We start from the raw sequence: 27,956 nt of genomic DNA, 5'->3' as shown, positions 1-27,956 counted from the left end.
TCCCCCGCCGGCAGCGCAGGGCTGTCCGCCCGCCCCGCTCCCTCCCCGCTCCGCCCTGGCCGGGGCTCGGGGCCGTCCCGGGGCGGGACTCGATGGCGGCGCGGGGGTGGCGGCGGGCGGCGGCCGCTGCTGCGGGGCGGCCCGGCGGGGGCGGCCCGGGACGGGGCTCGGCATCGAGTGCTGCCCCGGGACCGGCCCCGGGACCGGCCGCCCCCGCCGCGGCCGCGCTCTACGTGCACGTGAGCGGGGAATGCCGGGGCCGTGCACGCGTGGGAGGGTCCCGGGGATCGCACGCGAGGCGGGTGCACGGCGGCCTCCAGGCTTGCACATGTAGCAGGACGGGACCCGGGGACTTGCAGATGTCGGGGGCGAACGTGCAAGGGGCCTGGGGCTTGCAAAGCTGGGAGGGTGCACGTGGGGGCAGGGGGCTGCCACACGCGGGAGTTGGGGGAGGACCCCGCGGATTACACACATGGGGGAACATGAGGGACTTGCACAGCTTGGGTGGTGAATGTGGGATCCCCAGGGACGTGCACACGAGTGGGTGTATGTAGGACCCCGGGGCTTGCACATGGGGGGCATCCCAGCCTGGCACATGCCATGGGGCACTTGTGGGGGCCCATTGCCATGCACATGGGAGAGGTGCTGAGGGAGTCCCTGAGCCGTGCACATGAAGGGGGGCTGCACCTTGTGCCCATGGGAGCAGTGGGGAGCGCTGGGTCCATGCCTGAGGCTGTCCCCCTGCCCAAAATGGGGTGCCTGGGCGTGTGGTCATCCCCCACGGTGCCCTGTGCCCGCAGTGGCCCTACTGCCGCAAGCGCTGCTTCTACTGCAACTTCAACAAGTACGTGGTGCCGGCGGTGGACGAGGCGGCCGTGCGCGCCTGCCTGGTGCGGGAGGCACGCACCCTGCTCCGCCTTGGCCAGGTGCAGAGGTGGGTGTATGTATGTGTGGGGGGGTCTCAGGTGGAGTCCTGGGCCCTTCACCTTCACCTCCCCACCCTCTGCCCTACAGAGTCACCTCCGTCTTCTTCGGTGGGGGCACCCCCAGCCTGGCGAGCCCCCGCACCATTGCGGCGGTGCTGGAGGCCGTGGCGGGGGCTGCCCACCTCCCTGCTGCTGCCGAGGTCACGCTGGAGGCCAACCCCAGCTCCAGCAGCTCCCCACGCCTCGCTGGCTTCAGGGCAGCTGGGGTCAACCGCCTCTCCATCGGTGTCCAGGTGAGAGGGGCTGTCCCCCATCCTGTCCCCCTCGCTCCCCCTGTGTCCGTCACTGCCATTGCTCTCTCCACCCCTGTGTCTGTCACTGCCATTGCTCTCTCCACCCCTGTGTCCCTCGCTGCCATTGCTCTCTCCACCCCTGTGTCCCTCACTGCCATTGCTGTCTCCACAGTCGCTGGATGACGCTGAGCTGCGGCTGCTGGGCCGGGAGCACACGGCTGCAGAGGCACGGGAGGCTGTGGAGGTGGCACGGAGGCTCTTCCCTGGCAGAACCTCCCTTGACCTCCTCTTCGGGCTGCCAGGGCAGAGCCAGAGCGCCTGGGCCCGGGGACTGGAGATGGCGCTGGGGCTCTGTGATGATCACATCTCCCTGTACCAGCTGACGCTGGAGCGGGGCACAGCGCTGGCGGCACAGGTCTTGGGGGGATCCCTGCCCACACCCCCCCAGGACCTCCTGGCTGACATGTACCACACAGCCTGTGCCATACTGGTGGCCGCTGGCTTCCGCCACTATGAGGTCTCCAATTTTGCAAGGAAGGTGGGGTGTCCCCCATGCTGTGCCCCCTCCCCCCCATGTCATGCCCCCCCAGCAGGCTCAGCCCCCTCTCACTCCATGCAACCCTCTCCCCCAGGGTGCCCTCAGTGCCCACAACCTGTCGTACTGGCGGGCTGAGCAGTACATCGGCGTGGGGCCAGGTAAGCTGTGGTGGTGGGCTGGTGGAGGGTCATGCATGGCTGTGTGTGCCCCTTCAGCTCAGCTGTGTGTCCCCCCTGCTCTTGCAGGGGCCCACGGGCGGTTTGTGCCGTGGGCTGAGGGCGGCTGCAGCCGGGAGGCTCGTGTCCAGACGCTGGAGCCGGACGCCTGGATGCAGGAGGTGCAGAGCCGGGGGCACGGCACCAGGAGGAGAGTGGTGCTGAGCCCACTGGAGCAGTGAGTAAAATTCCACTGAAACACAAGGAGCAACTTATTTGGTGCTGAGGTGATGGAGCCCTGGCCCAGGCTGCCCAGGGAGGGTGTGGAGGCTCCTCTGGAGGTTTCCAAACCCACCTCGACACGTTGCTGTGCCCCTGCTCGAGGGGAACCTGCTTTAGCAGGGAGTTGGGCTGGATGAGCTCTGCAGGACTCTTCCCACCCCCACCATTATGATTGGGACCCCCATCTTCCCTGTGTCCCCTCCTGTGCCACCTCACAGCTCTCCCTGTGCCCGCAGGCTGGAGGAGGTGCTCGCCCTGGGACTGCGCACAGACGAGGGTGTCACGCACGAGGTGAGGATCCACCCGAGGGGGACCCTAAAATCCACCTGCCCTTAAGAACCCATTGCTAACAACCCTCCCTGCACCCTGGGCACACAGCGCTGGGGGCACTTCTCCCCCCAGCTCAGCCTGGAGGCCGTGTTCAGGGCACCAGGAGAGGCGAGGACGCTGCAGCAGCAGGGCTGGCTGCTCCTGGACAGTGGGTGAGCCCTGAGGGTGCCATGGTGGTGGATGAGCCCTAGGGGTGCCATGGTGGTGGCAGGGTGCTCCCATGTGGCAAGCAGGGCTCAGCCACGGCTGCTTCCTCAGGGGCCTGCGGTGCACCGCGGAGGGCCTGGCGCTGCTGGACTCGCTGCTGCCCGGGCTGCTGTGCCAGCTGCAGCATGCCTGGGCCCTCAGCCATGGCAGTAAGGCCCCAGAGATGAGCCCCACGGCGGACAGGGCTGGTGGTGAGGCTGCTTGAACAAAGGCTGAAAGATGGAAAAGCTCTGCTAGGTCTTTGTGGTGGTTTTGCTGTGCTGATGTGCTTGCTTCAACAGTTTTGAGAGGTTTTGTGTGCACAGGTGGATAAGAAACAAACCATGTGGATTGACTTATAGTTGCCACAGGGGGTCTCAGATAAGATTCTGTCTGGGATGTTTGGAGGGGATGCAGATAACCCAGCAAGACCAAGATAAGAAACCTAAGAACTCTGTACAGAGTGATGAGCTGAGACAAAGACCATATGTAGAAGAAGGAGCTGAGTGTTCATAGAAAGGATACTAAGAGACTCCTCTTCAGCAAACCACTGAGGACCACCAAAGACCCCACGGGGAACCTTCAGAGACCCAGGCCATGTGTAAATGTGATAGGACATGGTGTACATATGGCTGGGAAATCTAATGCATAGGTATGGAACAGGGAATATAATCCTTGTACAACCCAGCATGTGGGATGCCTGTGTGCAATAAACAGTGCCTGCCTTCTGACAGGTACCACAGACTGCTAGAGGGCTCTTTACTGACTTTTATGGTAACAGCAGAAACAGGAGAGCTGGGAGGGGGTTGTTATCCAAAACCAGATGATGGCCAGTGTGCAACAAGCCAACCTACACACAGAGCCAAGGCAGTGCCTTGGTTTGTGTCTGGGGGGTGATGATGTGTCTTGGGGATGCTGGGAGGTGATGATGCTGGGGGGTGATGATGCTGGGGAATGATACTGGGGAGTGATGCTGGGGGGTGGTGCTGGGGGGTGATGCTGGGGGATGATACTGGGGAGTGATGCTGGGGGGTGGTGCTGGGGGGTGATGCTGGGGGATGATACTGGGGGGTGGTGCTGGGGGGTGATGCTGGGGGATGATACTGGGGAGTGATGCTGGGAGGTGGTGCTGGGGGGTGATGCTGGGGGATGATACTGGGGAGTGATGCTGGGAGGTGGTGCTGGGGGGTGATGCTGGGGGATGATACTGGGGAGTGATGCTGGGAGGTGGTGTGGGGGGGGTGGTGCAGGGGTTGATGCTGGGGGGCTCGCCGCAGTGCGCATACGCGGGCGGCAGGGGGCGCTGTCCCTCGCCGGCGGCGGAAGCGCCGCTCTGGCCGCCGCTCGGGGCCGTTGCCATGGCACCCGCGGGGCGGCGGGACGCGAGCAGCGGCTCCGGGCTCGGCTCGGCGGCGGCCCCGGCCCTGTACCCCCCGGTACGGCACGAGGCGGCACGGCCCCGGCCCTGTACCCCCCCCGGGACGGCAGGAGGCGGCACGGCGGCGGCCCCGGCGCCGGGCCTGGGCTGTGCCCTCAGCGCGGCCGGGGCCTGTGTGGCGCGGCGCTGCCCAGCCGAGCGCTGCAGCCGCGGTAACCTGCCCCTTCCCCTCGCTTCGGCCTCTCCTGGATTGCTCTGGTGTTTATTTACTACCCGGGAAGGGCTCCTGGCGTTTCAAGGAGCCGGCCCTGGCTGAGGGCAGTGGCGGATTAGGGATAAGGGAGGAACAGCCCCGGCGGGATTGCCGTAGCCGTAGCCCCCTGCGCCCGCCTCTGCGGGGGAATGGCTGGTTCACAGCTTCTGAAACGAGCTTCTGAAAGTCCAGTGGTTTGCTGTCAGAGTAGTGCCCGGGGAGCGTAGTGAGGTGGGGAGGGTGGAGGACTGTGTTCTCTTGCAGCCAGAGTTCCCAGGAGTTTGTTCTCCTACCTGCAGGAAGCTCAGGCTGTGTTTGTCTCATCTAAGAGAAGGCATGAGACAACTGAAGCCTGGTGACCCACTTTGGTCCTTGTAGCTTCTTTGAGTTTGAGTTCCCAGTTAGGTGCTTAATTGAATTGTTCTGTGCAACACTTTTCCTCATACTTCATCCAAAAATGAATAACCAGGCTGAAGGAGGAAGATGTGGTTTCCTTGGGAAGTTGAAGACGAGATTTCTTCATCTGTTTTTCAGACAAGAAGGAAAAGACCCCTGAGCTATCCTCAGTAATTGCAGAGGAGCCTGAGCCCCTTTCACGTGTCATGCAAAGAGATGACATCCAGGCTCTTGCAATCAAGGTGGAGGACCTGGAGAAAGTATGTATCTGTCCTGATAGAAACAGCTACCTCACCTGACACTTTCATTTGGTGTGTTTCACAAAGGTTGCCATCCATTCACTGAACCAAACCCCACTCTTGGAGTTCAGTTCTCGCTCCACTTTGTCCTGCTTGTTAGGGTTTGTCAGGTCATCAGGTTCTGTTGGTAGAAGCAGAGGGTTATTGATCCTTCCACAGCCTTTTCAAATGGAAGGATCAGCCACCTGTCTCTTCAAAATTCTGTTTCCAGCTTTCTGGTCTAATGAGACTTGTTAGTTGTTGAGGAACTGTCACGGTATCCCTTCCAAAGCTCAAGTCAAGCTGGGACTGGAGCCACTTGGCTCCAAGTGACGCAGCAGAAAACTGTTGGGAAAGTGATTTAAAAATCTCTTTCCCTGCCCCAGTTACAAAGCAGAGTCCAGAAGGGTAGCTAACTGAGATGGGTATCTCCACAGCCGTGTAACGTGCCTCTGAGGGGCAGGAACAGCCTGGACTGCTAAAACTGTGTGTGTAGAAGGATGACAAGGAATGAAGGTGAGTCAGGATGTAGCTCAGTGCATTGCACTCTGTTTCCTGAAGCTCCATCTTCCCCGCCCGCCCTGTGACACTGGGACAGCTGCAGTTAGGAGGAAATACCGCCCTAGAAAATACCAACCCAAGGAGACAAAGAAGGCAAAACATCTCCTGGTAGCACATCCTGCTTCCCCAAATGCACCCAGGGAACCACTGACTGTTTCTGGTAGGCTTAAACTTCACAGCTCCTCTTTGGGTTTTGCTTCTGCTAAGCCTAGCTTTAGTCACCTGGCTCTGGGGTTGGGGTCTTCTCTTTTGTCTGTGTCTTGTAGGACCAGGGTTGTTTGATGATGGATGTAAAGAGATTCTCCCTCATCACATTTTGGGAAGTCTGCAGGAGTTCAAAATGGAAGCCTTGGCCAGAGGAAACACTCAGGTTGGTTTGTGAACTGACCAAACTGCTGCTGTGCGCTGCTTTTTCTGGGGGCGGAGTGCAGTGCCTGCAGCACCTTCCCATGCTTTTCAGCACCTATCAGGAGCGGGTCAGGCCTGAGGTGTGGCTTTCCCTGCCTCCTTAGGGAGGGCTTGTCCTCAGAGAAACTGCACCAGCAGGTTTTGAAGTCTCCTGAGCAGGACGAGGTCACAGGGGGAGTGATTACAGAGGCTTCCTCTTCCATGTGTGCTGCTGCTGCTGGCATCAGGCTTGCCGGGGAAGAGCTGGTGTTGCAGCAATGTCATTGCTTGAGCCCTAATTACTCAGATAAATCCTTCCATTGTTTCTGAGTGTGTTCCTTGTGTCCTGGTGTTGTTCCTCTCAGAGTGGAAGTACTGCCATGCTAAAGAATTCTTTTCTCCTTCCCTCTCCCATTCTCATTGTGTGTGCTTGGAGAGGTTAATCAAACATTTCCTTGCCCCTCAGTTAGCAGATCGTATTGAGGTTCCAGATGTTACACCTTTCAAAGAGGAACTTGGAGGAGAGAAGAAGAAAAAGGTTCATCAGACCCCAGCAGCAGAGCACAAAGCTCTCCAGAACTGGCACCATAATATGGCCATGAGGAAAAGGCAGGAGAAATACCTAGGAGGTGAGAGAGGCTGAGGCCTCCTCCTGGCTGATTGTGCTTGTGGATGGGGGCGTTTGGCGCCACAACAAGCTGTGATGCTGGTAGGCAGCCTGGGTTAATCCTGTTGCTGCTGCAGTCTACTTCTGTGTTCTCAGAGCTCCCCAGGCTGCTGGGGCCCGTGGCTGTGGGTGCTATGGGGAGGTGGGCTGGGGGCTCTGGCTGGGGCAAGCAGATGGGTTTGATGGGCTTCAGTGTAAGCGGGTTACATGTCAATAATAGTGGTGGTAAAGGGTGTGGCCAGAAGAAGAGCAGCAGTGATGATTTGATGTTCCTTGTTTATAGAAGTTCTCCAGAGGCCAGAGAATGAATTGCTGATGAGCATCTCAGAGGATTACAGGCAAATCCAGGAAGAACGTGAGCTCATTGACCGGAGTCTCCCTGCCCTGCTTCCTGGAAAGGTGAGTGCCTCACTTCCTCTGCCTCCTGTCTGCTCTGCTCTTGGGAAAGAGCACTGCTCTCATGAGTAACTTCTCTGAAGACCCATCATTAGGCATTTATCAAAGCCACTCCCAAGTGCTTCATCCCAGTGTGCAAGCAGAGCTTTCAGTGACTTTAAAAATACCAAGAGGAGCCACGCTATCCACACTGGTCACATGAAAGCAGTGGTCTGCTTTGGCTCCTCACCAAGGAGCTGCTGTACATGTACAAGTGCCATTGCTTGGTTCTCACCAAAGGCACTGGGAAGTGACATGGAGACATGCTGCAATTGCTGTTCTGGGGACAGAAAGATCTGACAGCTTCAGGGTGGATTTTAGTGATTGCCATGGAGAAAGGGATATGTGTAAGCCAGGAGAATTATGGAAGTACACTAAATGATCATTTATTTTTTTACATGTACAGCACTATTAAAGGATTTGCATTTGTGTGAGGCTTTATTTGAGTATCATTCAGCCTCCATGTAGCACTAGCTAGAAGAAGCCTCCTTTTGTCTCTGACAGCAGCCTGATTTTGCCTGGCTTCACAGAAAATGATCATGTATAGACTTTTAAAATATCCATACAAGCAGAGCTAGACCTCTTCTTCTTTTGAGCCTCTGGTCCCTGTGAAGACACCAGGCAGCTTCTCAAAGGGCCTTGTTTTCCACCCCAGGGCTACCGAAGAGGAAGCGAGTTCTGGGCGCAGCCAGAGCGTATTGGAGATGAACTCACAGGCCTGACGCTGACGCTGACTCAGAGAGAACAGGGCTACCCAGAGCCAGTCACTCATGTGGGGAAACCCCACACTGTGCAGATGGAAACGAGTAAGGGAACAGAGATCCCACACAAATGGGCTGTGAGTGTGGAGGGAGCAGCAGAAAGGAGCAGTGACTCCCAGCTCACGGTGTAGCTGCCCCTTCCCACAGCTGCAGCACAAGCTGCTCCCCAGTCATCTGTTTTCCTCTTTAAATCACCTTGAGGCCAAAGTTTGGCAGAGAGTGAAATGAATAGGCATGTGGGTATGTTGCCAGGGAGCCCTTGTGTGGGTATTTCCACAGGTCTGAAGCCTCCAAAGAGGATCCCTGCCCATCAGACCTGGGATAAGAGTCTTTTCCTGAAGCATCGACAGCAGCAGCTCAAATCTGTCCTAGAGGAACTCGATTTTTATAAGCCGGTAAGACAAGAGGATCAAAGCCATTCTTTCCATCTCTCATCTCTTGTGAGATGCTGTAGAGTAACATAAAATTGCCAAGAACTGGATCTGCAAAAGCATAAAGAATCAAAAGCTTATCCCCATGGTACTTTTCTTGGAAGTTCCCACATTTCCAATGGGACACACCTGTGAAAGAGCTGCCTTGAGCCTCCCAGAGCGTGGCATGGACTGGCCTAGGGACCCCAGGACAGGAACCCACACCAGCAACACACAGCTGCCAAGGCCTAGACAATGCAAAAACCTGCCAAAGGTTGGAGTAGGACTTGGCTTTAGTGTCTTGGGGCAGAGGGAAGACAGGCATCTGAAGTAATCTCCCGAGGGCAGGTAGCCCTTCCTCTTAAAAACTGAACAAACATCACTTTTTTCTTTCTGAAACTCATCCCTGGGGATGAGAAACGTGTGTGAAGGAGATTTTTCCCACCCATTCATGGTTTGTGGTGGGGAATGCAGTCACCTGGGATTCTTGGGAGGCCCAGAGTTGGTCCCTGACTGTGTCGCTTGTTGGATACCTCTAAAAACCACCCTGGAGCAAGACAATCAACTGCACTTGACTTGGTTGTTGCATTTGTCTGGTTTATATTTCAACTTCCTTGTTTTTCTGCATGTCCAGGACCTGGATGGGCTGGAGGTGATTGGTAAAGGGCAGCCTTTCCCATCTGTCTCAGCAGAGCCTTTGCCACATTCCACCACTTCCCAAGAGTCTGAGAACCTGTGAGTTTTACTTGATGGCAGAAATAAAGAAGGCTGGGTATACACCCCTAGGCTGTAAGGGGTTAGCTGTTCTTATCCAGAGTGGAGAGGAGTCTCCACTGGGGCACAATGAAAGGGATACTCTAAGATTATAATCACCAGATACAGGAGTCAAGCAGTTCCTTGTTTCCCTGGGCCTAAGGAGCAAGAATCAGAGAAAAGGTTATTCTGAGGCCCTTCCTCTAGTCTGCCCTTTGTGTGGCTCCAGAGCTTACATTAGGCAGGGCGGGGATTCTGCTCTAGTTACCTCTACCTAGTTGTCTTTCTCCAGCCTTTTTTGCCTTTTTTACCCCTGTCCTCTCCATCTATAATGGGCACAACTGCAGAGCCTCTGCTTCTTCAGTCATGTGCCTTCAGACTTCCATAGGCAAGTAGCACTCTTTGATATTCTCTCTGTCCTGTCCTTGATGGTGACAAGTAACTGGAGTTTAGCACATCTGCAGGGCTGTTCCTAAAGAGGTGATGTGGAAAAGCATTAGTTGGGATTATGTATTTAATAGTCATGTGAACCCCTGCTTCTCCCTTCTCTGAAAGTACATTTCACTCCACAAAAACATTGGTTCTTGGGTGTTTTTTCTTTAGCAGTGACTCCAGTGGGCTTCCAGAAGCAGTACTGGGTCCATCTTTAAATTTCTGTGGCCAGCCTGCTCGTTGGATCAACTGCACCACTTCTTGCAGGGTAATTGTTCTCTTTTTGCTCTTTAGTCAAGCTAACCCTGCTTGAGTTCCCAAGTCACAGCTGTTCAATGTGTATCACTCCCAGGCCAGAGAATGGGGGGTTTATTCTGAGCATAACAGAGTGTGCAGAGTGTCCCTACGTGTGCTCTAGAGGGGTCTTGAAGCAGAAGGGGTTGCAGTGTCTGCAGAGTGAGGCTCAGATTCCCAGCTTCTCTCTGTATAGTGACCACTTGCTTTCCATGTTCTCCTACCCAGGCTCCACCCTGTATTTGTAGTATGGCTTCAGGCAAGATAAATTCTGCCAAGTAGAGTAGAAATTGTCAGCTTTGTCTTTTGAGAAATGGTCAGCTGTGTCTTTTTCCTCTTCCTTGTAGGATGAAGTTGGCATCGCTGCCCGGCTCACCTTCGAGGCTTTGGCTGCTGAGAAAGCTGAAAGCTCCCTGACAGTGAGCAATGATGGCACAACTGCCATCTGGTACAACTGGCTGAGGCTTCCCCAGCAGATTCCTTCCAGAGAAACCCATAGGAAGAGGATGCAGTGTTTTTACTTTGATACCAGGCCAGGTATGAGCTGCTCACCTCTGAGACCTGTGTGCATAGAGCAGAGAGCACGTAGCCAGGAGTTATCAGAGCCTGACTAATGGCAGAGTGAGCCTGCTGAGTGATTCTCCTTGGGAAGCCACCCTGGGTGTCAGAGCTGACTCACACCAAAAGAGGTGTGAGAAGCAGATCCCTTTGGTGGGACTTCAAAGGCAAGGAGGTTGCTCCTACTCTGGACGTAAATGGGCGGAATATTGAGAAGTGAATCATTTTTTGATGGCAAACTGGGCATAATCTGCCAGAGAGAGCACTGAGCTCCTGTAAAGGGAGTGCACAGTGGCACTACCACCAGTTCAGTAACATAGTGACTGGAAGTAAATGTGGAAGGAGAAAAATATCTGGATGGAGCTGGTAAGCAGCCAGGCTGTGGGGGCACAGCCTGGTACAGAGATAAGGACACTCAGGGTGGGGTTGGGGAAGGGTCAACTTGACCAGGTGGCTTCTTGCAGTCCAATGCTCTTTTTTTTCTCCCCTTATTTCAGGTGTGATTTTGCCTGGGGAAACTAGGAAGTTTTCCTTTATTTTCAAGTCAGAGAGAGCAGGCATTTTCAGTGAGTCCTGGGAATTTAGGCCACATCCTGTGTTATTAGGAGGAGCTCTGCTGCAGGTCACCCTTTGGGGAATTGCTGTGTATGAAGATAAATGGGCTGACCTCAGAGAGAAACTGGAGGTAACCAAGCATGTAGCTGGGTAACTGTGAGCTTTGAACTTCATATGCAAATAGAGGATAAAGGTGGGAGTGGCTGACGTGGTATTTTTACTGCTCTGCAGTTGGGGCTGAGAGTGAGGTGACAGTTTATTTGCAGAACATCTGTACAGACCCAAGCAGGTTTGCTCAATAACCTGGAAGAACCCCTGCAGTCTAATGGTGTCAATAAAGACACAATTGTGTCTCTTAAGCTGTTCACTCTGGTCCTTTAAAGAATGATTTTCCTCCTGGTTGTGAATTCCAGTAGTCACTTTCTGGGACTGGGTGTCCTGCACTGTGATACTTGTTGAGGTGGAAGTTGAACATCACTGGATGCTTTGAAAAATGTAATTCAGGGGGGAAATTGTGGGGTGTGTTTGAAAAAAAGCTGTTCTAAGTAACAGTAACAAGTGACAGGACAAGAGGAAATGGCCTCAAGTTTCCCCAGGGGAGGTTGAGATTGGAGCTGAGACAGAACTGTTTCCCTTAGAGGGGTGTCAGCCCCTGTGCCAGGCTGCCCAGGGAGCTGGGGTAGTGCCCAGCCGTGGAGGGATCCCAAAGCTGTGGAGCTGAGGTGCTGAGGGCTGTGGGTTAGTGGTGGGCTGGACAGGGTGAGGGGAGGGCTGGGACTCCAGGAGCTTCAAGGGCTTTTCCAACCAAAACAGTTCCCTGGTACAATTCTAAGTGTTGCTCTGCTTGGTGGGGGCTGCAGTTACTTTGAAACCATGTATACCACATGAATTTGTGTGTCTGTGTGTGGAACTGGGGCTCACAAGTGCTGTTGTGGTTGTGGCACCTCAGCATGACCTGGCTGCTCGAGAAGGTGCTGCGATAGTGAAGGAGAGTCTGCAGGACCTTCTTGCCAGGATCCGGACCCCGGAGCGCAGCCCATCTCCTGCCTGTGTCACAGAGGAAGAGCTGTTCCACCAGAAGAACCCCAAGGTGATGTTTGCTCTTTGATGGGCTACACAACTGAAAAAGGGAGGGAAAGAGTCATGGGACTGGTGCAGCCCCTGGGCTTCTGGGGGCTGCCAGAGTCTGCCATGGAGGCTCTAGCAGTCGGGTTTGCAGAGGTAAGGCTCAACTCGTTTCACTGTTTGCCTTTTCCCCTTTATCACAGTTGCATTATCAGCATGGAGTGGTACAGCAGCTGCATGAACTGTGGAGACAGCAGGTGACTGTTCCTTCAACCTTGGAGGAGAAAGTGCTCTGGGGCCAGAAGAGCAGAGCAGAGGACATGCAGCACTGGGAGAGGACCTCAGCAGCTGCCCCTGCTCAGAGCAGCACCCCAGAGCCCCCAGCCTGGAGGGACACACTCAAGGAGGCTCCGGGGAACATGGAGCAGGAAAAAACAGGCTCCTCAGGATGGAACCTCTCCATCGAGGACTTTAAGCAGGTGCTCACCCTTGTTCCTGCCAGTGCTGTGACAAGCTGATGGTGTTTTCATTTTGCCTACAAACAGCCCATCCTGCCCTGGTGTGAGTCCACCCAAAGGTCTGCTTACAATGTGCCACCAGTTAGAAAGCATTTACAATGTGTGCCATAGGAAAGCACTTCAGCTCTGCTCACCACACCCTCTCAGTGCTCCCAGGAGAGACTTTCAGGGCTGCTGTTGGAAGAAGAAAAAAGAACCAGACAATGTAATAGATGTTTTAAGCTCTTCCCCTGTTAGTTTTTGGTCATCTCAGGATGGAATGTTGGGGGCAGGCTAATCCTACGGCCTCCTGTGGCTTCCCCAAGGGCTCCTCTTCTTGGAGAGCTCTCCTTATTCAGCAGGGCACTCAGGGGCCACTCATGATGGGCTGTGGATAAAGTACAGACCTCCCTGGATTAACCCTTCTGGGTTCTCAGAACAGTTTTTCTGGAGTGCTTTCTTGGAAACCTTTCTGCCGCCTTTATAACTAACCTAACTTGGGCCCTCTCACTCACTGGGATCCTGCTCTCCAGCACACCTGGGGAGCTGCAAAGGGCCTCACAGTCTGACAGGGGGGTCTGGGATTGCTCCCCAGATCTTGGGTTGTGTGTCTACCTTGGCCAAATCTCAGCTGAGTAGGAGGGCACATCTTGCCCATTGCAAGCTGGTTTCAGGCTGGTGTCCAGGAAGAGAGTCTGTGGCATGCTCTGTTGAGCTCGGGCACTTCCTCCACAGACTCTGTGTTTTCTCTCACATCAGGCTATAATGTCAATCCCTGAGGAGGAGCAGAGAGAGGCAGCGCTGGCCCAGCTCAATGAAGCAGTGCTGGAGCTGAGTGTTGAACAGAGACCAACTCAGTCAGACCTTCTGTATCAAACCTGGTGTGTTACCCTTGCAAGACAGAGCCTGTAAATGCATCATGTGATCAGCAGCCTCAGCAAGCTCTGTTGCAAGGGCTGTGATTCAGAGTGGGGATAATTATATGAGGTCTAGAAGTCATCTTTACACTCTGTGCTTTAACAGCTTAATTATAGCAGCTGTCTAGGACCCAAATGCCTGTTTTGGTTTTGTTAATCTGGAGATAAGTTTAGAATATCTAATTCCTGCAGCTTTGAGGACTGCACCAGGTTAGTTCTGGCAAGGTTATTCCAGCCTGTGTTCATAAAACTTTGGGGTAACTTTTGGTACCCTTTTACTGAGGTAGCTCTATCCTCTCTCATAGTCTCTCTGTTCTTTTCTCAGGCTCTCAGACTGTAAACATCAACAGCTTCTAGTTGCTTCTAAATTAGAAGGGTGCAGGTTCCTGTTAGTAAACACAGAGAGCAGGTTGATGCTGATTTACCAACGTGTGTCATGTTGAAAAGCAGTTGTAGCTTCACAGAAATACTCCCTGTGAGCCCAGTGGTTTGCAAACCTTAGAGACCTCAAACAGGAGGACGGTCATTTAACATCCTTCTGCACAGAGCTGGAGAGGGTGGGTGCTGTTTTACTGCTTTAGTTGGACACAGCAGCTCTCAGCTTCACTCCTGGGCACAGGGTAAACCAAGATGGTCATTGCTGAGCTTTGTCTCCCTCCTGATTCTGATGCTTTTCTCAGTCTCCAGCTGTGGCGTGAGACAATTGATGGTCTAGTGAGTCACTCTCTGAGGCTGAGAGCCCTGCTTGGCTTGCCTGAGAAGGACACCTCTACCTCTGCAGATGTTGTTCCAGAGGAAACAGGTAAATGGGAGTTTTAGCACAACAACCACTGACTGGGGATTGTTGGAAATCCAGAAAACCTTGGTGAATTTCAACTGAAATGGCAATGTCAGCTGTTCCCCCTCAAAGCTTTTATAAGAAAGAGGCAGATTGTGTGATACCAGTTGTGATATTGGGTTTGGGGTCATTGAAAGACCACCACACACATAAACCTTTCCTTTTAGCTAGATGTAGCCATGGTTTTCCCACAGGCCAACCCAGAAACCCCTGTCTTACCATTAGCTGTCTTAACAGGCTCCTTCTGATACACTTCTGAGACCTGTTCTTTCCTTATTTAAACTCTTCAAGGTGGTGTTTTTCAGTCTGGTACAGCTCAGATTAAGAGGGAAATCCATTGCAAAGGGACTGTACATGCAGTGGGCTTGTTTTTCTGGATGTGAAAATGTTTCTCCTGGAGAACTGAAATTCTGTTTTTTGTAGTGGAAATCAAACAACCTGTAAAAGGAGGCAAAGAGGACAGAGTGGCCACCAGGAAAGAAGAGAGAAGGTCATTGGGTGGTAAGGATAAAGAAGGCAAAAAAAGAACAAAGCCAGCAGGGAAGGAGAAGGAGGTATGTGTGGGGATGGCTGCTGAAACCTGAGAGCTGGGGACAGTGTGATCCACTCTGAGGTGGCTGTACCCTGAGCTGGAGCTGGTTTCCAGCCCAATGAAAGTGATGCTCCTTCTGGGAGGTGCATCTTGCAACAATCTGGAAAGGGTTCTGGTCTATGTGACTGTTTGGTTTTGTGTCTGGCCCTGAACAGGAAAGTTCAAGCAGCATAAAGTTAAAAGATGAGAAAAAGCTGAAATCTTCCACTTCATGGCTGGAGGTGAAGGAGGGAGCACAGCCCCTGGGAGCTGTAAGTCCAGACACTGTAGGACCTTCTCAGGAGCAGATGGACACTGTTCTGTTTCAGAAATACCAGGAAAAGCTTTATATTCAAGTGAGTCTGACCAAAGCTTCTCTCTTTCTTTGTTGGTTTTGTTCTTTGTAAGCTTGGGTGGAGACAGAAGGGTTTTGTTAAACTCAGGAAGCTGACAGCTGTCTGTCTGTAATTCTGCAGTGAGGGGAGTGGGAAATAGAAAGATTCTTCACTCCAGCCTGGGATCTGCCCCCAGAAATGCAGCCACCACACAGCCACGGGCAGGATTTCTCTCTGGGCTGCCTTTTGCATGCTTGTCGGCTCTTGAGGGATCAGCACAATTAATTGTATCTCAGAGAATGTTAAACACACTTCATAGCCAGAAAAGCTATTACCAGAGCTAAGCTCTGCTAGCAGGCAGCCACTTGTATGTAACTGTGTGTGTGCCCATAGGTTGACCTGCTCCTGACAGCCTCTCTGCCACCAGCATCTCGTCATGTGTTTTCACAACTGTCTTCTGCTCATTTCTGCTGCAGGTTTACGGGCTGCTGGGCTCCATGGTGAGCAGAATGGTTGCTTTGTTTGAGGACCTAAAGAGAAAAAAGGTTGCTCTAGAGTGAGAGTGAAGCCCTTCATCACTAGAAACAGACCTGCTTTTAACAAATAAATAACTAGCCCTATTTACACAGCTCAAGTGAGAGATTCTTCTGTCTGAAGTCAGGCACTGGTTGCAAATACTGGGCTGCCTCTTTTCTGACATGCTGTGATGCCAGACTATTGCTAGATCATCTGTTACTTCTACAGATGATGGCTTGCCAAGGCAAGAAATATCACAGCCTCAGAAACTGTTAAGGCTAGAAAATCCTGGCATTTCTGCTGAGGGAGAAGAATGAGACGTGCCAGTCAACATGAGATAAGTCTTACTCTCGTTTCTCAATCTCGCTTGGCTAGCAGGTGGGTGAGCAGAGTGTACCTTGGACTCACAAGCCCAAGCACCAGCACAATAACTTAATCCATCCCATTTTTGATCATATTCTTGATTGCTTGTCCAGTCTTCTTTTTACTGACTGCCAGCAGACTCCTGAGGTGTTTGGGATCCCAGTGAAATGCTCTGTCCCCAGGGCCATGCCAACCTGCCTGCATTTCCACCCAGGAGTTTACTTCTTGTGCTGATCTTGCCATCTCTTCTCATTCACCTCAAGGTACCCAAGCCCAGTTCTGAGCCAGCTCTTACTTGTTTCCTTCCAGAACTAATCACTCTTGAATTAAAATGGGTGAAATCTATGCCAGAGATATTGTGAGGAGGAGGGGAGGCCTTGTGCTGGAGCCCCCCTCCTGCCTCTGCCAGCCTCTCTGGGCTTGTCACCACTTTCTCTCTGGGTTTCCTTGTGCATCATGGCTGGAATGGAGCTTTTTTTGGAAGGCTCTCAGAGAGTTGCTTGGGCTGGAGCAGCTTTCCAGGGCAGGGCCAGCTGGGTGCAGGGTCTTTCTTGCCCTGGCATCACGTATGTCAGCCAAGTGCTGCCTTCCTGCTCAAGCAGCCAGACAGCATTCCCCAGAAAGGCTTTGGCCCTGTAGAGAAATGACCTCAGTGTCTGTGAATGGTTGGGTTTTGGGACAGTTTTGGGGTTGTGAGGCACAGGGGTGTCCCCACACTGTGCCAGGGCCTGCAGCAGGTGCCCGTGCCTCGGGCTCTGCACTGGCAGCCACCACGAGCTGCACGTGGTGCAAAATAACTGTTCCTCCTGCACCATTGGTTTGCTTTTTAACTCACCTGCTGTCTCTGGGGAGAGGATTTATTTTTCCCCTTAGCTCCTGGTAGTACCTCCCCAGAGCCCAGCTTGGCTTTTTGAGCTGCCCAGGTGAGGCCCTTTGCCTTTTGAGCTGCCCTTAGAGGGGTGTAGCACTTTGGCTCCTGTGGAAGGCAGGAGCCTCTCCTGGCTTAGCAAGCATGAACCCACAAAGGGAATGTCTCTGCTCAGCATTCCTGCACTGAGAATTTCAGCAACATTTTGAGAATTGGAAGGAAAAAGGCCTGAAGTTGGGGTGTGTCTCACAGGCTCTGACAATAGCTCCTGCCTCCCTGGAGATGATTATCAGCTTGTGAATATGCCCAACTCAGCTCAAGCCATCTGTTTCTAGACAAGAAGGAGTCTGCACATTATAGAGGCAACGTGGTTGTCTCAAAGGCAGGATTTTGGATGGTAGCTTAACCTGAAAGGATGGCAAAGGCCCTTCTCAGTATCCATGGCCCCAGTCCAGCCCATGGCACCAGGCTCTGCTCCCAGGAAAAGGTGCTCAGAAGAGAGCAGAGATGGGAGTTTCACACCAGTCCCATATCCCAGAGGGGTGTCCTGCACTGGTGTCCCTTCCCTCCCAGTAGCCCAGGGAGTGCCACAGGAACTTCTACAAAGGAGAACAAACCTAAATGCTGGCAATAATCTGATTAAGGGGTTTTTTTTAGTCATAAATATTGTTGTTGCCTCTTACAGCCTTGGACAGATGTCCTCAAGGGACAAGGTACAGGCAGGGCAGAGGAAGGGAAATACTGGGCCAACACTCTGCTCTCTGCCTGCTGCAGTTTTCCCTGAGCCAGCTGCCTTTTTGCTTCTTTTTTCCCCCCCATTTTGCATTGATTTGTAGAAGTTCCATGACAGGAGCTGCAGGGCCATTAGAACTGGCTCCCACAGAACACCCTCAGAAACACATAGCCCTCGTGTACAGGCCTGGGGAGGGATGTGGGGTCTGCCATGAGAGCAGAGCCCCTCAGCCCTGTTCTCCCAAGGATCTCCAATGCCAAGTCCCAGCAGGGAGATTATTCTCCCAGGCAAGGAGATTATTCCTTCTCCTCTCCCAAAGTGGCCATTATTTGGATTAGTGTTAATCATTGGTGTTGGCTTTGCTGAATTCCTGGGGTGAGTGACCTTCCTGAGCTTGGGAGTTACACACCAACCCCACCACGGGAGGTGGGGGGTGAAGGCAGAGGCTGGGAAGGGGAATTCCAAGAACCTGCTGCAAGTTGAAGGTGATGGTTCATTTCCAGAGGCTGGAATGGATGGTGCATGGCAGAGGGAGGCCAGGGGAGCAGCCAGCTTGGGCCTGGGCTGAGGGAAGACATCTCTGGGGCTTAGGCTGGGGTTGTGGGGCACTCCCCTCTTTGTACAGCTCCACTGTGGCTCGTGGGGTGCTGTCCCCAGGGAGAGGGGCACTTTGTGCTTATCAAAGCCCAGTGTCAGGAGAGGGACAAGCTGGATGCCATGGCCTCTGACAGTACTGGCGAGGAAGAGGAAGGCCTGGGTCTGAGGGAACTGTGAGGAAAGGCTTCCCCTTGCCCAAGCTGGGCTGAGCTCCAGGGTGACCTGGAGGCTGTGAGGGGGATGCTGGACAAGCTCTTCTCCCAGGCTCAGCAGGGAGGGGGAGCAGTGGTGCATTGTGCTTGCAAGGCCAGAACCTGTTGGGAAAACTGGGCTGAGGAGCTCTGCAAAGCCCCTGGGGACACATGGCCTCCCCTCTGCCTTCTCCTGCCACCCTGGGCAGCACCTTTGGATCTTCAGCTCAATCTCAGCCAGGCACCTTTAGTGGTGGGAGCAGAGCAGGCAGGCACCATCCCCTCCAGAGTGTGTCAGCAGGCAGGAGATGCTTTCTGTGATGGAAAATGTCAGTGATATTACAGAGATTATATATATCCATAGTTCTTGAAGGCCTGTCAGTGATTAAAATGGAAGGCAGGGGTTGGGAGAGAGGGGGTGGCACTGAAGTGATCGAGAGACATGACTTATTTTGTCATGTCATCTGCTGCCTCTCTCTCTTCCCCCGGCCAGGCTCTGGGAGCTGCTCAGAGAGGGGAAAGAATCTGCTCCAAATATAGATCCTGCCAGAAAATAAATAAATAAACATCAGAAATGCAAATTGCAGCCGTGGCCTTGGGTACCAGAGACGGAGCTGCATTGCCGGGAGGGGGGGTCGGCATCCCTCGGAGCCCGGGGAGCCTTAATTTCTGTCTAAAAATAATGAGGGGGAAGGGCAAAGGGGAAAAAAAACCCCAAATAACTAAATGAAGGGAAGCGAGGAGCAGCAGCGAGCAGCGCCTGGCTGCCTGCCAGCGAGGGGCAGTGACGGAGCAGTTCCCGCATCCCCGCCTCCCGCATGCGGCGGGGCAGGGGCTCGGCGCCGCATCCCCCGCGGCCGGTACCGCACCGCGCTGCGCCGCACCGGCAGCGGGGCCGGCGGGGGGCGAAGCCGGACGCCTGCGCCGCTGCCCCGAGCTCGGGCAGCCCCGAAGGGGTTAATCCGGGACCTGCGGCCGGGACCTGCCCAGCCAGCCCGGCAACTCGGCGGCGAGCAGCGGGCGGGCGAGCTGCGGCCGCCTCCAGCCCCGCTCCCCCCCGGCGCCGGCTCCGGCTCCGGCTCCGCAGCGGCCGCGCTCCGCTCCGCGCAGGTAAGCGGGGCTGCGGGCCCCTGGGCGGCGCGGGGGGAGGAGGAGGAGGAAGGTTCTGGACGCCGGAGCATCGCGGGCCGGGGGATGCCGAGCTCCGGCGGGCAGCTCGGCGCAGCGGCGGCTCCCGGGCCGGGCTCGGCGCACCGCGAGCGGGCTGCGGGCCCCGGGCGGGCTGCGGGGCGGCCGAGGGCGCAGCCGGGAGCCTTTCCCCGCCGCCGCCTCCATGGCTGGCGCCGCTGCTCCCAGCCCTGCACCTGATCAGGGATGGAGCGAGGCTTTAATCCCCCCTCGCCTCGTCTGGCCCCTCCGCCTCCTGCTTCCCCCCATCCCCTCCTCCTGCCCCCGCCATGTTGTCGCTCCTCGCTGCCCCCCGGCTGCGCGTCCGCAGTGCCCCGGGCCGCGGGGCGATGGGACCTGTCCCCGCACCCGTCTGTCCTTCTCCCACCTGGCAGCCTCTTGCTCAAGGTCACTGCAGTAATTCCATAGGAGCTGCCGGGTGCTGCTGCCTTATCTCCCGCACAGCTTCTGTTTCACTCCCTTTATATTCCAGGGAGGGTGGAAATAAGGAGTTGGATAAAGCCGGCTGCCTTTAGCACTGCTGGCAAGCGGCTGCAGCCGGGACCACGCATCTCTCACCCCAGCCCCTGCTTCCCATCTCCTCCCATGCAGACTGCCCGGGCCATCTCACGGGGGGCAAAGTGCAGCTGGAACTGGGGCTCTGGCTGGGACGAGCGCTGCCAGAGCCCGTCACGCTGGCCCTGGGCTTTGACCTGTTGGAGGCAGGAGGGACCGTCCTGCCCCGGAGGAGTGTTTGCTGGTGTTTGCTGGGTCGGTGGCACCTTTGGAAAACAGGAGTTTATCTCCCGGCTGGGTGTTGGTGGCAAGCAGAGCGTGGAGCCAAGTCCCGGAGGACTTTGCTGCGTGTCTGCCCTTGTCCCGAAGGCGTTTGTGTGCGGAGCCGGCAGCGGCGGGGCCGGGCTGTCCCGCAGGGAGCCAAAGGCCGTGCCGACGGGCTGCATTGCGGAAGGAAATCGATACAGGGAAGCGTCTCCAGAGAAACTTCAGGCACCCGCCAGCACGGCAGTGCCAGGCTCCGCTCTGACTCACGGGGGACGTTGCTGGCAGAGCCGTGGGGCACCCAGCCGCCGGCCCGTGGGAGCAGGAGGTGCCCGACCGGTCGCACGGGTTGTGTGGGAGGGTGGTGGGTGCTGCGAGTGGCTCGTGGGCAGCTCAGCGCGGCCCTGGCCCAGCTCTGGCAGGAGGGAGCTGTGTCCTGAGCTGGGATGGAGCACGAAGGCTGCGGTCCAGGGAGGTCCCAGCACCTTGAGGTGGGTGGGATGGACACTGGCAATGACTGTCTGCAGGCGCTGCTGCGTGGGGGAGAGACTCTGCCCACAAGCATTATCTCAGACAGGGAAAACGTTGCCAGTGAGTTTTGTTGCAGCCACAGCAGGAGCTCTGGGAGCAGCCAGCCCTGCAGCGTGGCCCTGCTGAGGGCAAGGCAGCTCCAGGCAGCCTCTGCCTCCTTCCTGGCTTTGCTTGGCCTTCTGACAAAATGAAGGTAACTGCTGTCTTCCCACTATGCAGGGAGAAGGTGAGGATTAGTGCTAGCACAGAGCAGGGAACAGAGTTGTGATGGGTCCACACTGACCCTGTCATTTTGCATCCACATTGGGTGCAGCACATCCCAAGGACAGGCACTGTGTGCTGGGGAGGCACCGGGGCAGCTCCTGGCAGCACCAGCCCCTGCTGCCCTGGCCCTGGGGCTGGCACAGAGTAGGCTCAGATAGCTCAGGGTTTTTGGGAGAGGAAGGCTGCATTATCCGTCCTGCTCGCTGACCTGCTGCTGGCCTTTGGCACCCTCAATTGGCCACCCCACAGCAGCACGAGCCTCTGCACCCACAGCCTCTTGTGGAGGCAGAATTGTCAGGTTTAGTGGGAAAACCCACCCGAGTGGCTGCTGGTGCTGGGAAGTCGTGGCAGGCTCTGACTCATGGTGGGGTTTGGGTTCTGTACCACATGTCCTCAGTGGCACTGAGGGCCTTGGGGTGATGGCTGGGGTGAGCAGGGCTGTGTGCAGCACATCTGGGGGTACAGGGGACCCCCTGGCAGGTTTGAGGGCTGAGGGGCCTGAAACCAGCTTTGCTGGGACAGCAGGGCTGAGGCAGCTGGGATCTGGAGGAGGGAGCTGCCATTTTCAGGCAGTTACTTTTAGAAGCAGAAGTTCAGTGTAAAATCTCCTCCAAATGTTGCTGAATCTGGAGCCAAGTCTCTTGGCGGCTCTGCAGTGCTTGGTATCCACTTGCTATGAGGGGCTTTTTTCCCCTCTAGCATCCTGCACCCTGCGAGTCTCGGGGTTAGTGAGCGCTGGCAGCCTGGCAGGGTGCACCTGATGCCCCAACGATGGGCACAGCCACCTTGAGAAGTGACCCAGGTGATGCTGAGAGATATCTGGGCTGATGCTGAGTGTCTGTGTCCCCGTGGCAGGTGCTGGTGACGCTGTGGCCCTGAGTGCTCATCCCCTCTGCACCGTTCCTGCCCGCTCTCGGCGGCTCCCCGGCACCGTGCAGCCATGACGACCTCGGCGCTGCGCCGGCAGGTGAAGAACATCGTCCACAACTACTCGGAGGCAGAGATCAAGGTGCGAGAGGCCACCTCCAATGATCCCTGGGGACCTCCCAGCTCCCTCATGTCAGAGATCGCCGATCTCACCTTCAACACGGTGGCATTCGCTGAGGTCATGGGCATGATCTGGCGGCGGCTGAACGACAGCGGCAAGAACTGGCGGCACGTCTACAAAGCCCTCACCCTCCTGGACTACCTCATCAAAACCGGCTCCGAGAAGGTGACCCACCAGTGTCGGGAGAACCTCTACACTATCCAGACGCTGAAGGACTTCCAGTACGTCGACCGCGACGGCAAAGACCAAGGCATCAACATCCGTGAGAAGGTGAAGCAGGTGATGGCCCTGCTGAAGGACGAGGAGCGGCTGAAGCAGGAGCGGGCGCACGCGCTGCAGACCAAGGAGCGCATGGCCCTCGAGGGCATGGGCAGCGGCAGCCACCAGGTCACCTACGGCCGTCGGGCATCGCCCTACGGGGACGACTACGGCCGGGCACGGGGCTCGCCCTCCTCCTTCAACTGTGAGTGCTGCTGGCAGTTTGCCTGGGCTCGCTTGGGCCCGCTGTGGGCTAGAGGTTGTGTGGACCCTGTGTTTGGTGTGCACCATCGCTCCCTTCCACCTTTTGGGGTGATGGAGCCCGTCGCTGTCTTGCACCCTGGGCAGAGGTTTGGCTGGGTTGTTGCTGAACCCCAACAGTGGCAGCTGGTGGGGCCTTGAGCCTTAAACCTAAGGCTTGTTCATAGTAGGGAGATCTAATTTGGGACTATGTGCCCTGGGGAGTCATTGAGTGGTGGGAATTGGAAGGGCTCTCCAGAGCTCATCCAGCCCAACCCCTGCTAAAGCAGGTTCCCCTCAATCAGGGGGCACAGGAACGTGTTGAGGTGGGTTTGGAAAACCACGCTGTGGAGCTGCGGGCATTGGGATGGGAGCCTGGAGGGAGAGGCTGCTGGTGCTCCCCAAAATCCCCCAGTCCTGATGCCACTCTTTCCCCTTTTGCTCTTTTATCTCCTAGCATCATCCTCGTCCCCACGGTTTGCCTCTGACCTGGAACAAGCGAGGCCACAGACAACGGGTGAGGAGGAGCTGCAGCTGCAGCTCGCGCTGGCCATGAGCCGGGAGGAGGCAGAGAAGGTAGGATGGCTCTGCCTGCTCCGGGGGGCACCTCCCCACACTTTGGCTTGTCTGTGGGCATCCCAGGGCATTGCTCTGGGAGGAGGGAGGATTTAGGGGGCTGCCCGAGGCCGGTGCATGCACCTGCAACCGCACCAGGCTGCTCTTGCGCTGTGCCCGCCATCCAGCATTGCCAGCGGGCAGAAGGAGGCACCAGATGTCCCCGCTCCCATCCTTGTTTTGGTGGGCACAGCACCAGGCTGAGGCCCATCCAGCCTCCCAGATCTCAGGGTGAACTTGAGAGAAGTCTTCTGGATTCACTGGAACCTCCCCTCTGCCCCCAAACCTGGCTGCCCTCTTCCACTGAGGGTTCTGCTCTGAGCTCCCCTATGTCTCCTGCCTTTCAACAGAGGTTTTAGGAAACGATTCCTTTCCCAGGGCTGTGGCTCACGTGATGGTGTTGGAGGGGGGTGCAGCAAGGTCCCTGGGGCTGTGGGATCAGTGGGGCTGGGGGCTTGGTGGAGCTGTGTGCTCCTTCCCTCTAGGGAAGGCTAGATGGAGCACTGGAAAACAGCAGCAGAAGCCAAGCAGGAATGTGAGCAGCGAGCTGCTGTCCCCAGCCACCAAACTCCCCTGGGGCTGTCCCCTCCCCTACCCACTGAGCCAAGGTCCCATTGCCACTCAGGACGGCTTATTTGTGCAGGGGCTGAGGTTGCCGCCGGCTGGCACGGCCTGTGTGGCCTTGGCCAGGCACACAAAGTCAGAGGGACGTGGTGACCAAGAGGCTGTGTGCCAGGGCACCCCTGGGGCTGGCACTGAGCACCATGAGCCCGTGTTGGGGCAGGGGAGACGGCGCTAGGGCTCTGGAGACGGTGCTTGTGCTGCCCCTCTGCCCTGCCCGATGGAGGCTCTGCTGGAGAAGGAGCAGAGCGTGGATCCCTATTTCTGTCCTGGAACTGGGGTATTTATAGCTTCCACACACTGCTGTGATGAGCACTGTAGGAACATGGCTCTGGAAGGCATTGCCAGTCAGGAGTCCACGTGTGCTGCACACATGTGTGCACGCTCACACACACACACAACACACGCCCCCTGGTATAGGCACACGCTCCCACCCCCGTGCCCAGCCCTGTGAGTCCCACACTGCTGGATCACAGGGTGGTGATCAGGGCTGCCATGGCAGCACAGGGACAGCCTCCTTCCCCAAACCTACCTCAGAGCTGGGAGCCTTTTCCTCAGCAGAGCAGGGCTGGATTCCCAAGCTGAGCCTGATCAGTGTCACAAACCCTCCTGCCCCGCAGGCTGCCAGGGCAGGGGGTGCCTGGCTGACCCCTTTCTCCTCTGCCAACTCCATCAGAGGCCTTCAAAACCTCCCTGGGGAGATGCTGGCTGCCTAACTTAGAGTCATCCCAGCAGGTGATGGGGTAATAGAAGGAGCTGGGGCAGTGGCTGCAGGGGAGCCAGAGCAGGAGCTGGTTCCAGAGCACAGGGGCACCGGGCTGGTGGTCTGCAGGCAAACCCAGCTGGATGGGCACAGAGACGGTGTGCAGGCAGGTGAGGGGCCGCAGGAGAGGACAGGGACCTCTGAGCAGCCCCATGAGCTAAGGGCAAGCTGAAATGTCACCCCATTTCCTCTGTTGGCAGAAGCCACTTCCTCCAATTTCCAGTACAGACGAAGAAAGGCAATTGCAGCTCGCGCTCGCGCTGAGCAGAGAGGAGCATGAGAAGGTACCTGTGCCCCACAGCCACGGGGGCTCCTCTCTCCTTGCACTTGGGCTTCTCTCTGAGGCACTGGAGCCTCAAATGCCTTCTCACTCTGGCACTTGATTCTGCTTTCACTGCTCTGGGCTGTCAGCTGAGCCTTCTCCCAAGGGGCTGGGCCCCCCAGGAGCCCTCTGCTCGGATGCTGGGACTTTCTGGGGATGCGGTGGCAGCTCCTGCGCTGGGTCTCTGTCTCCTGGAGAAGGTGCTGGCTACAGGGTAGCTGAGCTCACAGGGTCCCACCCCTTGTCCCTGCAGGAGGTGAGGGCTTGGCAAGGAGAGAACTCCCTGCTGCAGAGAGCTGCGGAGGAGACAGCCCAGGGCAGGGAGGAAGAGGAAGAAGAAGATAAGATGAAGAAAAGCCAGGTAAAGCACTGGGGGCTTGGATGGCCACACAGCCAGCCTTGAGCTCCGAGGCGATCCCACAGGTCAGCCCTGAGCTTCCCTCACGTCTTTGTTCCCTTTCCTTTGCAGTCATCTATCCTGGAGCTGGCAGATATATTTGGGCCGGCACCGGCCCCCTCCAGCCATACGTCTGCCGACCCGTGGGATATGCCAGGTGGGGGCAACTTACAGGCTGCCAAAGTTTGGGCCCATGGCAGAAACCTCTCCCTTGCCTCTGTCCCTCCCCAATTCCCAGCAGCTCAGTAGTAAGGACCTCTCACATCTCCTCTGTCTGCTGCCCACTCTTGCACTCCTGGGCCATGCTGCTGGAAGCTGTGGTCCCCTGAGCACGTCCTCACCGCTCAGCATCCCTGTGTGTCCTGCACCATTCTCCTTTTCCACAGCTTCCCTTCTCCTTTCAGATGTGAAACCCAAAGCGGAGCCGGCAGCCTCAGCCTGGGCTGGTGGGGCCGATCCCTGGGTGCCGGTGCCGGCTGCCGGCGCAGAGCCCATCTCCCAGGCGAGTGCTGCGGCCCAGCCAACCTCTGCCGGGCCCTGGGATTTCGCCCCCGGCACCGCTGCAGCCTCTGACCCTTGGGGAAAGGCACCTTTGTCTTCTGGCTTCCCTCCCATGGACCCCTGGGCGACGGCCTCCCCCCCTGCCCCGGTCCCTGGTCCCGCACCGGCTGCTGACCCGTGGGCCGCTGTGGCCGAGCAACCTCCCAGCTCTGGTAAGAGGCTCGATGGATGTTTCAGCTTCGCTGGGGCCCCTGGGCAGTGTTGGCCATCACTGCCCTCCTGGGAGTGGGCATTCTGGGGTGCTACCCTCTTCCTCCCACAGGCAGCTCTGCAAACACCTCCCCACTCTCCCGCCCCACTGCAGGACGCTCCGCTCGCTGCTCAGGATCCTGAGGGCTTCCAGGAACCTTTATGTCAGCACAGAATGGGCCACTGTAATTAACAGGGTCCAGTTAACGAAGCGCTCCCATGGGAGCAGATTGCAGCTGCAGCCTGCTCCTGGCTCCCAGCCCCCCACACCGCAGGGTCTCCTCTGTCTCCTTGCAGGCAGCCACCCCTGCCTCTCTCCTGCCTGTGCATCTCCTGCCTCTCCCCTCCCCGCTTGCTCCCCTCCTTGAGTGTCCCCTCTTCCCCAGCTCCAGGGGACGACGCTTTCCACCCGTTTGCAAAGCCACCCGAGCCAGCCGAGCTGCCGGAGCAGGAGCCCTCGCAGCTGCCCTCCTCGGCCAAATCCAGCAGCCCCGTGGGTAAGAGCTGGGGCAGCGGGCAGGGGCCGGCTTGGGCAGGTTGGGGACGGTGACCTGAGCCTGCCTGTTGCAGGGAGGCAGCCCCAGGGCTGGCTGGGTTCTGCCTGGCTGCTCACTGGCCTTGCCAAAGCTCATTCCTACCTGTAACCCTGTATGCCATGGGCTCGGGCTGCCCAGTAGCTGAAGGGGCAGCTCTGGTGCCTGTGTGTACCCTGCTGCCTCCCACCATGGCTCAAGGGAAGCTCGGGCACGCTGTGCCACAGCCTTGGCCCCGCTGTGCCCTGGGGCGAGGTGCTGTTAGCAGTGATGGGCTGGAAGCCATTGCCCCCGGAGTCTCTCAGCTGGCTCACGCAGCTCATCTCACCCTCCCGCTCCAGAGCTGGACCCCTTCGGCGACCTGTTCCCCGGCAGCAAGCAGGACGGGGCCAAGAGCTTCGACCTCACTAACCTTGCTGACTCCCTGCCCGATTCCGGCAAGGAGCGGAAGGACTGTAAAACCCCCGAGGCCTTCCTCGGCCCCGCCGCCTCCTCCCTGGTCAACCTGGACTCCCTGGTCGCACCTGCACCCGCCTCCAAGACGCGCAACCCCTTTCTCTCAGGTAGGCACCTGGCGGCTGAGGGCTTTCCTGGGCCGGGCAGGGGGGGGGTTTGGGAGGAAGAAGAGGAGGGCTGAGGGTGGCATGGCCGCCCTGACACATCCCATTCTCTTCTCGCTAGGTCTGAGCACGCCGTCCCCCACCAACCCCTTCAGCCTCTCGGAGCAGCCCAAGCCCACGCTGAACCAGATGCGGACCAGCTCTCCGGTGCCCGGGCTGCCGGCGGGGCTGCCCGCCAACTCCATGACGTACAGCGCGTCGCTGCCGCTGCCCCTGAGCAGCGTGCCCCCCGCCGCCCCGCTGCCCGCCTCCGCCAGTGCCTTCCCCCAGGCCGGCACCTTCCCCGAGCTCCCCACCAACCTCCCGCAGCCATTGTTACCGCTCAGCGGCGCCCCGGCCCCGCCGTCCGCTCCGGGGGGGCTCAACCCCTTCCTCTGAACGCTCTGGACGTACAGACTCTTTCCCCCTTTCCCGGCTGTTACAGTTCCTCTCTCCCGGCCTTTCCTCCCGCCACGAGCTGTGTGGGGGCCGGTGCTCGCTCGCTGCAGGGGAGGGTCGCCCCCGCGCCAGCCCCCTCCCCGTGCCCGCCGGCTGGGGGGCAGCCAGCATGAGCCCCCGCGCTTGCCAGGGCCAGGGGACGGGCCCCCGCGCCCCGGAGCCGCTGCCGAGGGTGGCGGTGGGGCCGCGGCGGGGCCGGAGGGGGGGCTCCGCCGCAGCGGGCAGGGCCGGTGCGTGGGGTCTCGCTGCTGGATGGACCCCTCGGGGCCGGGCGGGAGCTGGGGTTCCCT

The 27,956-nt window shown here is 57.2% G+C and overlaps 3 protein-coding genes across 3 annotated transcripts; all 3 read left to right on the top strand.

Annotated features, from left to right (window-relative positions):
• The first annotated feature begins 92 nt into the window (after positions 1 to 92).
• Positions 93 to 3,460, top strand: RSAD1 (radical S-adenosyl methionine domain containing 1). The gene is made up of 9 exons (XM_062011174.1): positions 93 to 239; positions 801 to 934; positions 1,015 to 1,219; positions 1,392 to 1,757; positions 1,852 to 1,915; positions 2,003 to 2,150; positions 2,431 to 2,485; positions 2,573 to 2,676; positions 2,783 to 3,460. The coding sequence occupies exons 1-9, from the start codon at positions 93 to 95 to the stop codon at positions 2,934 to 2,936; spliced, it is 1,377 nt and encodes a 458-aa protein (XP_061867158.1). The 3' UTR covers positions 2,937 to 3,460.
• Positions 3,461 to 4,068: 608 nt separating this feature from the next.
• On the top strand, positions 4,069 to 15,611 carry MYCBPAP (MYCBP associated protein). The gene is made up of 19 exons (XM_062011173.1): positions 4,069 to 4,300; positions 4,876 to 4,997; positions 5,577 to 5,736; positions 5,843 to 5,946; positions 6,430 to 6,592; positions 6,914 to 7,029; positions 7,721 to 7,871; positions 8,106 to 8,221; positions 8,871 to 8,971; positions 9,596 to 9,689; positions 10,063 to 10,252; positions 10,771 to 10,958; positions 11,778 to 11,918; positions 12,097 to 12,372; positions 13,150 to 13,271; positions 13,988 to 14,109; positions 14,569 to 14,699; positions 14,893 to 15,072; positions 15,528 to 15,611. Exons 1-19 carry the CDS (start codon positions 4,069 to 4,071, stop codon positions 15,609 to 15,611), a joined length of 2,793 nt encoding a protein of 930 aa, XP_061867157.1.
• A 3,730-nt stretch (positions 15,612 to 19,341) lies between these two features.
• Positions 19,342 to 27,809, top strand: EPN3 (epsin 3). Its single transcript, XM_062010896.1, has 10 exons — positions 19,342 to 19,429; positions 21,917 to 22,572; positions 23,065 to 23,183; positions 24,807 to 24,890; positions 25,182 to 25,289; positions 25,398 to 25,482; positions 25,730 to 26,038; positions 26,462 to 26,572; positions 26,950 to 27,171; positions 27,290 to 27,809. The coding sequence occupies exons 2-10, from the start codon at positions 22,002 to 22,004 to the stop codon at positions 27,604 to 27,606; spliced, it is 1,926 nt and encodes a 641-aa protein (XP_061866880.1). The 5' UTR covers positions 19,342 to 19,429; positions 21,917 to 22,001; the 3' UTR covers positions 27,607 to 27,809.
• The last annotated feature ends 147 nt before the right edge of the window (positions 27,810 to 27,956 follow it).

This window comes from Colius striatus, chromosome 18 (genome assembly GCF_028858725.1).
Source record: "Colius striatus isolate bColStr4 chromosome 18, bColStr4.1.hap1, whole genome shotgun sequence".
Classification (NCBI taxonomy): Eukaryota; Metazoa; Chordata; class Aves; order Coliiformes; family Coliidae; genus Colius; species Colius striatus.
Note: the sequence above shows the minus strand (reverse complement) of the source record. Positions and strands in the feature narration are given on the sequence as shown.

Excerpts from the sequence above, each read along its gene's own strand:
- RSAD1 (XM_062011174.1), top strand. The coding sequence starts at position 93 with ATGGCGGCGCGGGGGTGGCGGCGGGCGGCGGCCGCTGCTGCGGGGCGG. Across the intron at positions 240-800 it reads CGGCCGCGCTCTACGTGCAC|TGGCCCTACTGCCGCAAGCG; the intron begins GTGAGCGGGGAA and ends CTGTGCCCGCAG. Across the intron at positions 1,758-1,851 it reads TCTCCAATTTTGCAAGGAAG|GGTGCCCTCAGTGCCCACAA; the intron begins GTGGGGTGTCCC and ends CCTCTCCCCCAG.
- MYCBPAP (XM_062011173.1), top strand. The coding sequence starts at position 4,069 with ATGGCACCCGCGGGGCGGCGGGACGCGAGCAGCGGCTCCGGGCTCGGC. Across the intron at positions 10,959-11,777 it reads ACCTCAGAGAGAAACTGGAG|CATGACCTGGCTGCTCGAGA; the intron begins GTAACCAAGCAT and ends GTGGCACCTCAG. Across the intron at positions 13,272-13,987 it reads GACCTTCTGTATCAAACCTG|TCTCCAGCTGTGGCGTGAGA; the intron begins GTGTGTTACCCT and ends TGCTTTTCTCAG.
- EPN3 (XM_062010896.1), top strand. The coding sequence starts at position 22,002 with ATGACGACCTCGGCGCTGCGCCGGCAGGTGAAGAACATCGTCCACAAC. Across the intron at positions 23,184-24,806 it reads GCCGGGAGGAGGCAGAGAAG|AAGCCACTTCCTCCAATTTC; the intron begins GTAGGATGGCTC and ends CTCTGTTGGCAG. Across the intron at positions 26,039-26,461 it reads CGAGCAACCTCCCAGCTCTG|CTCCAGGGGACGACGCTTTC; the intron begins GTAAGAGGCTCG and ends CCTCTTCCCCAG.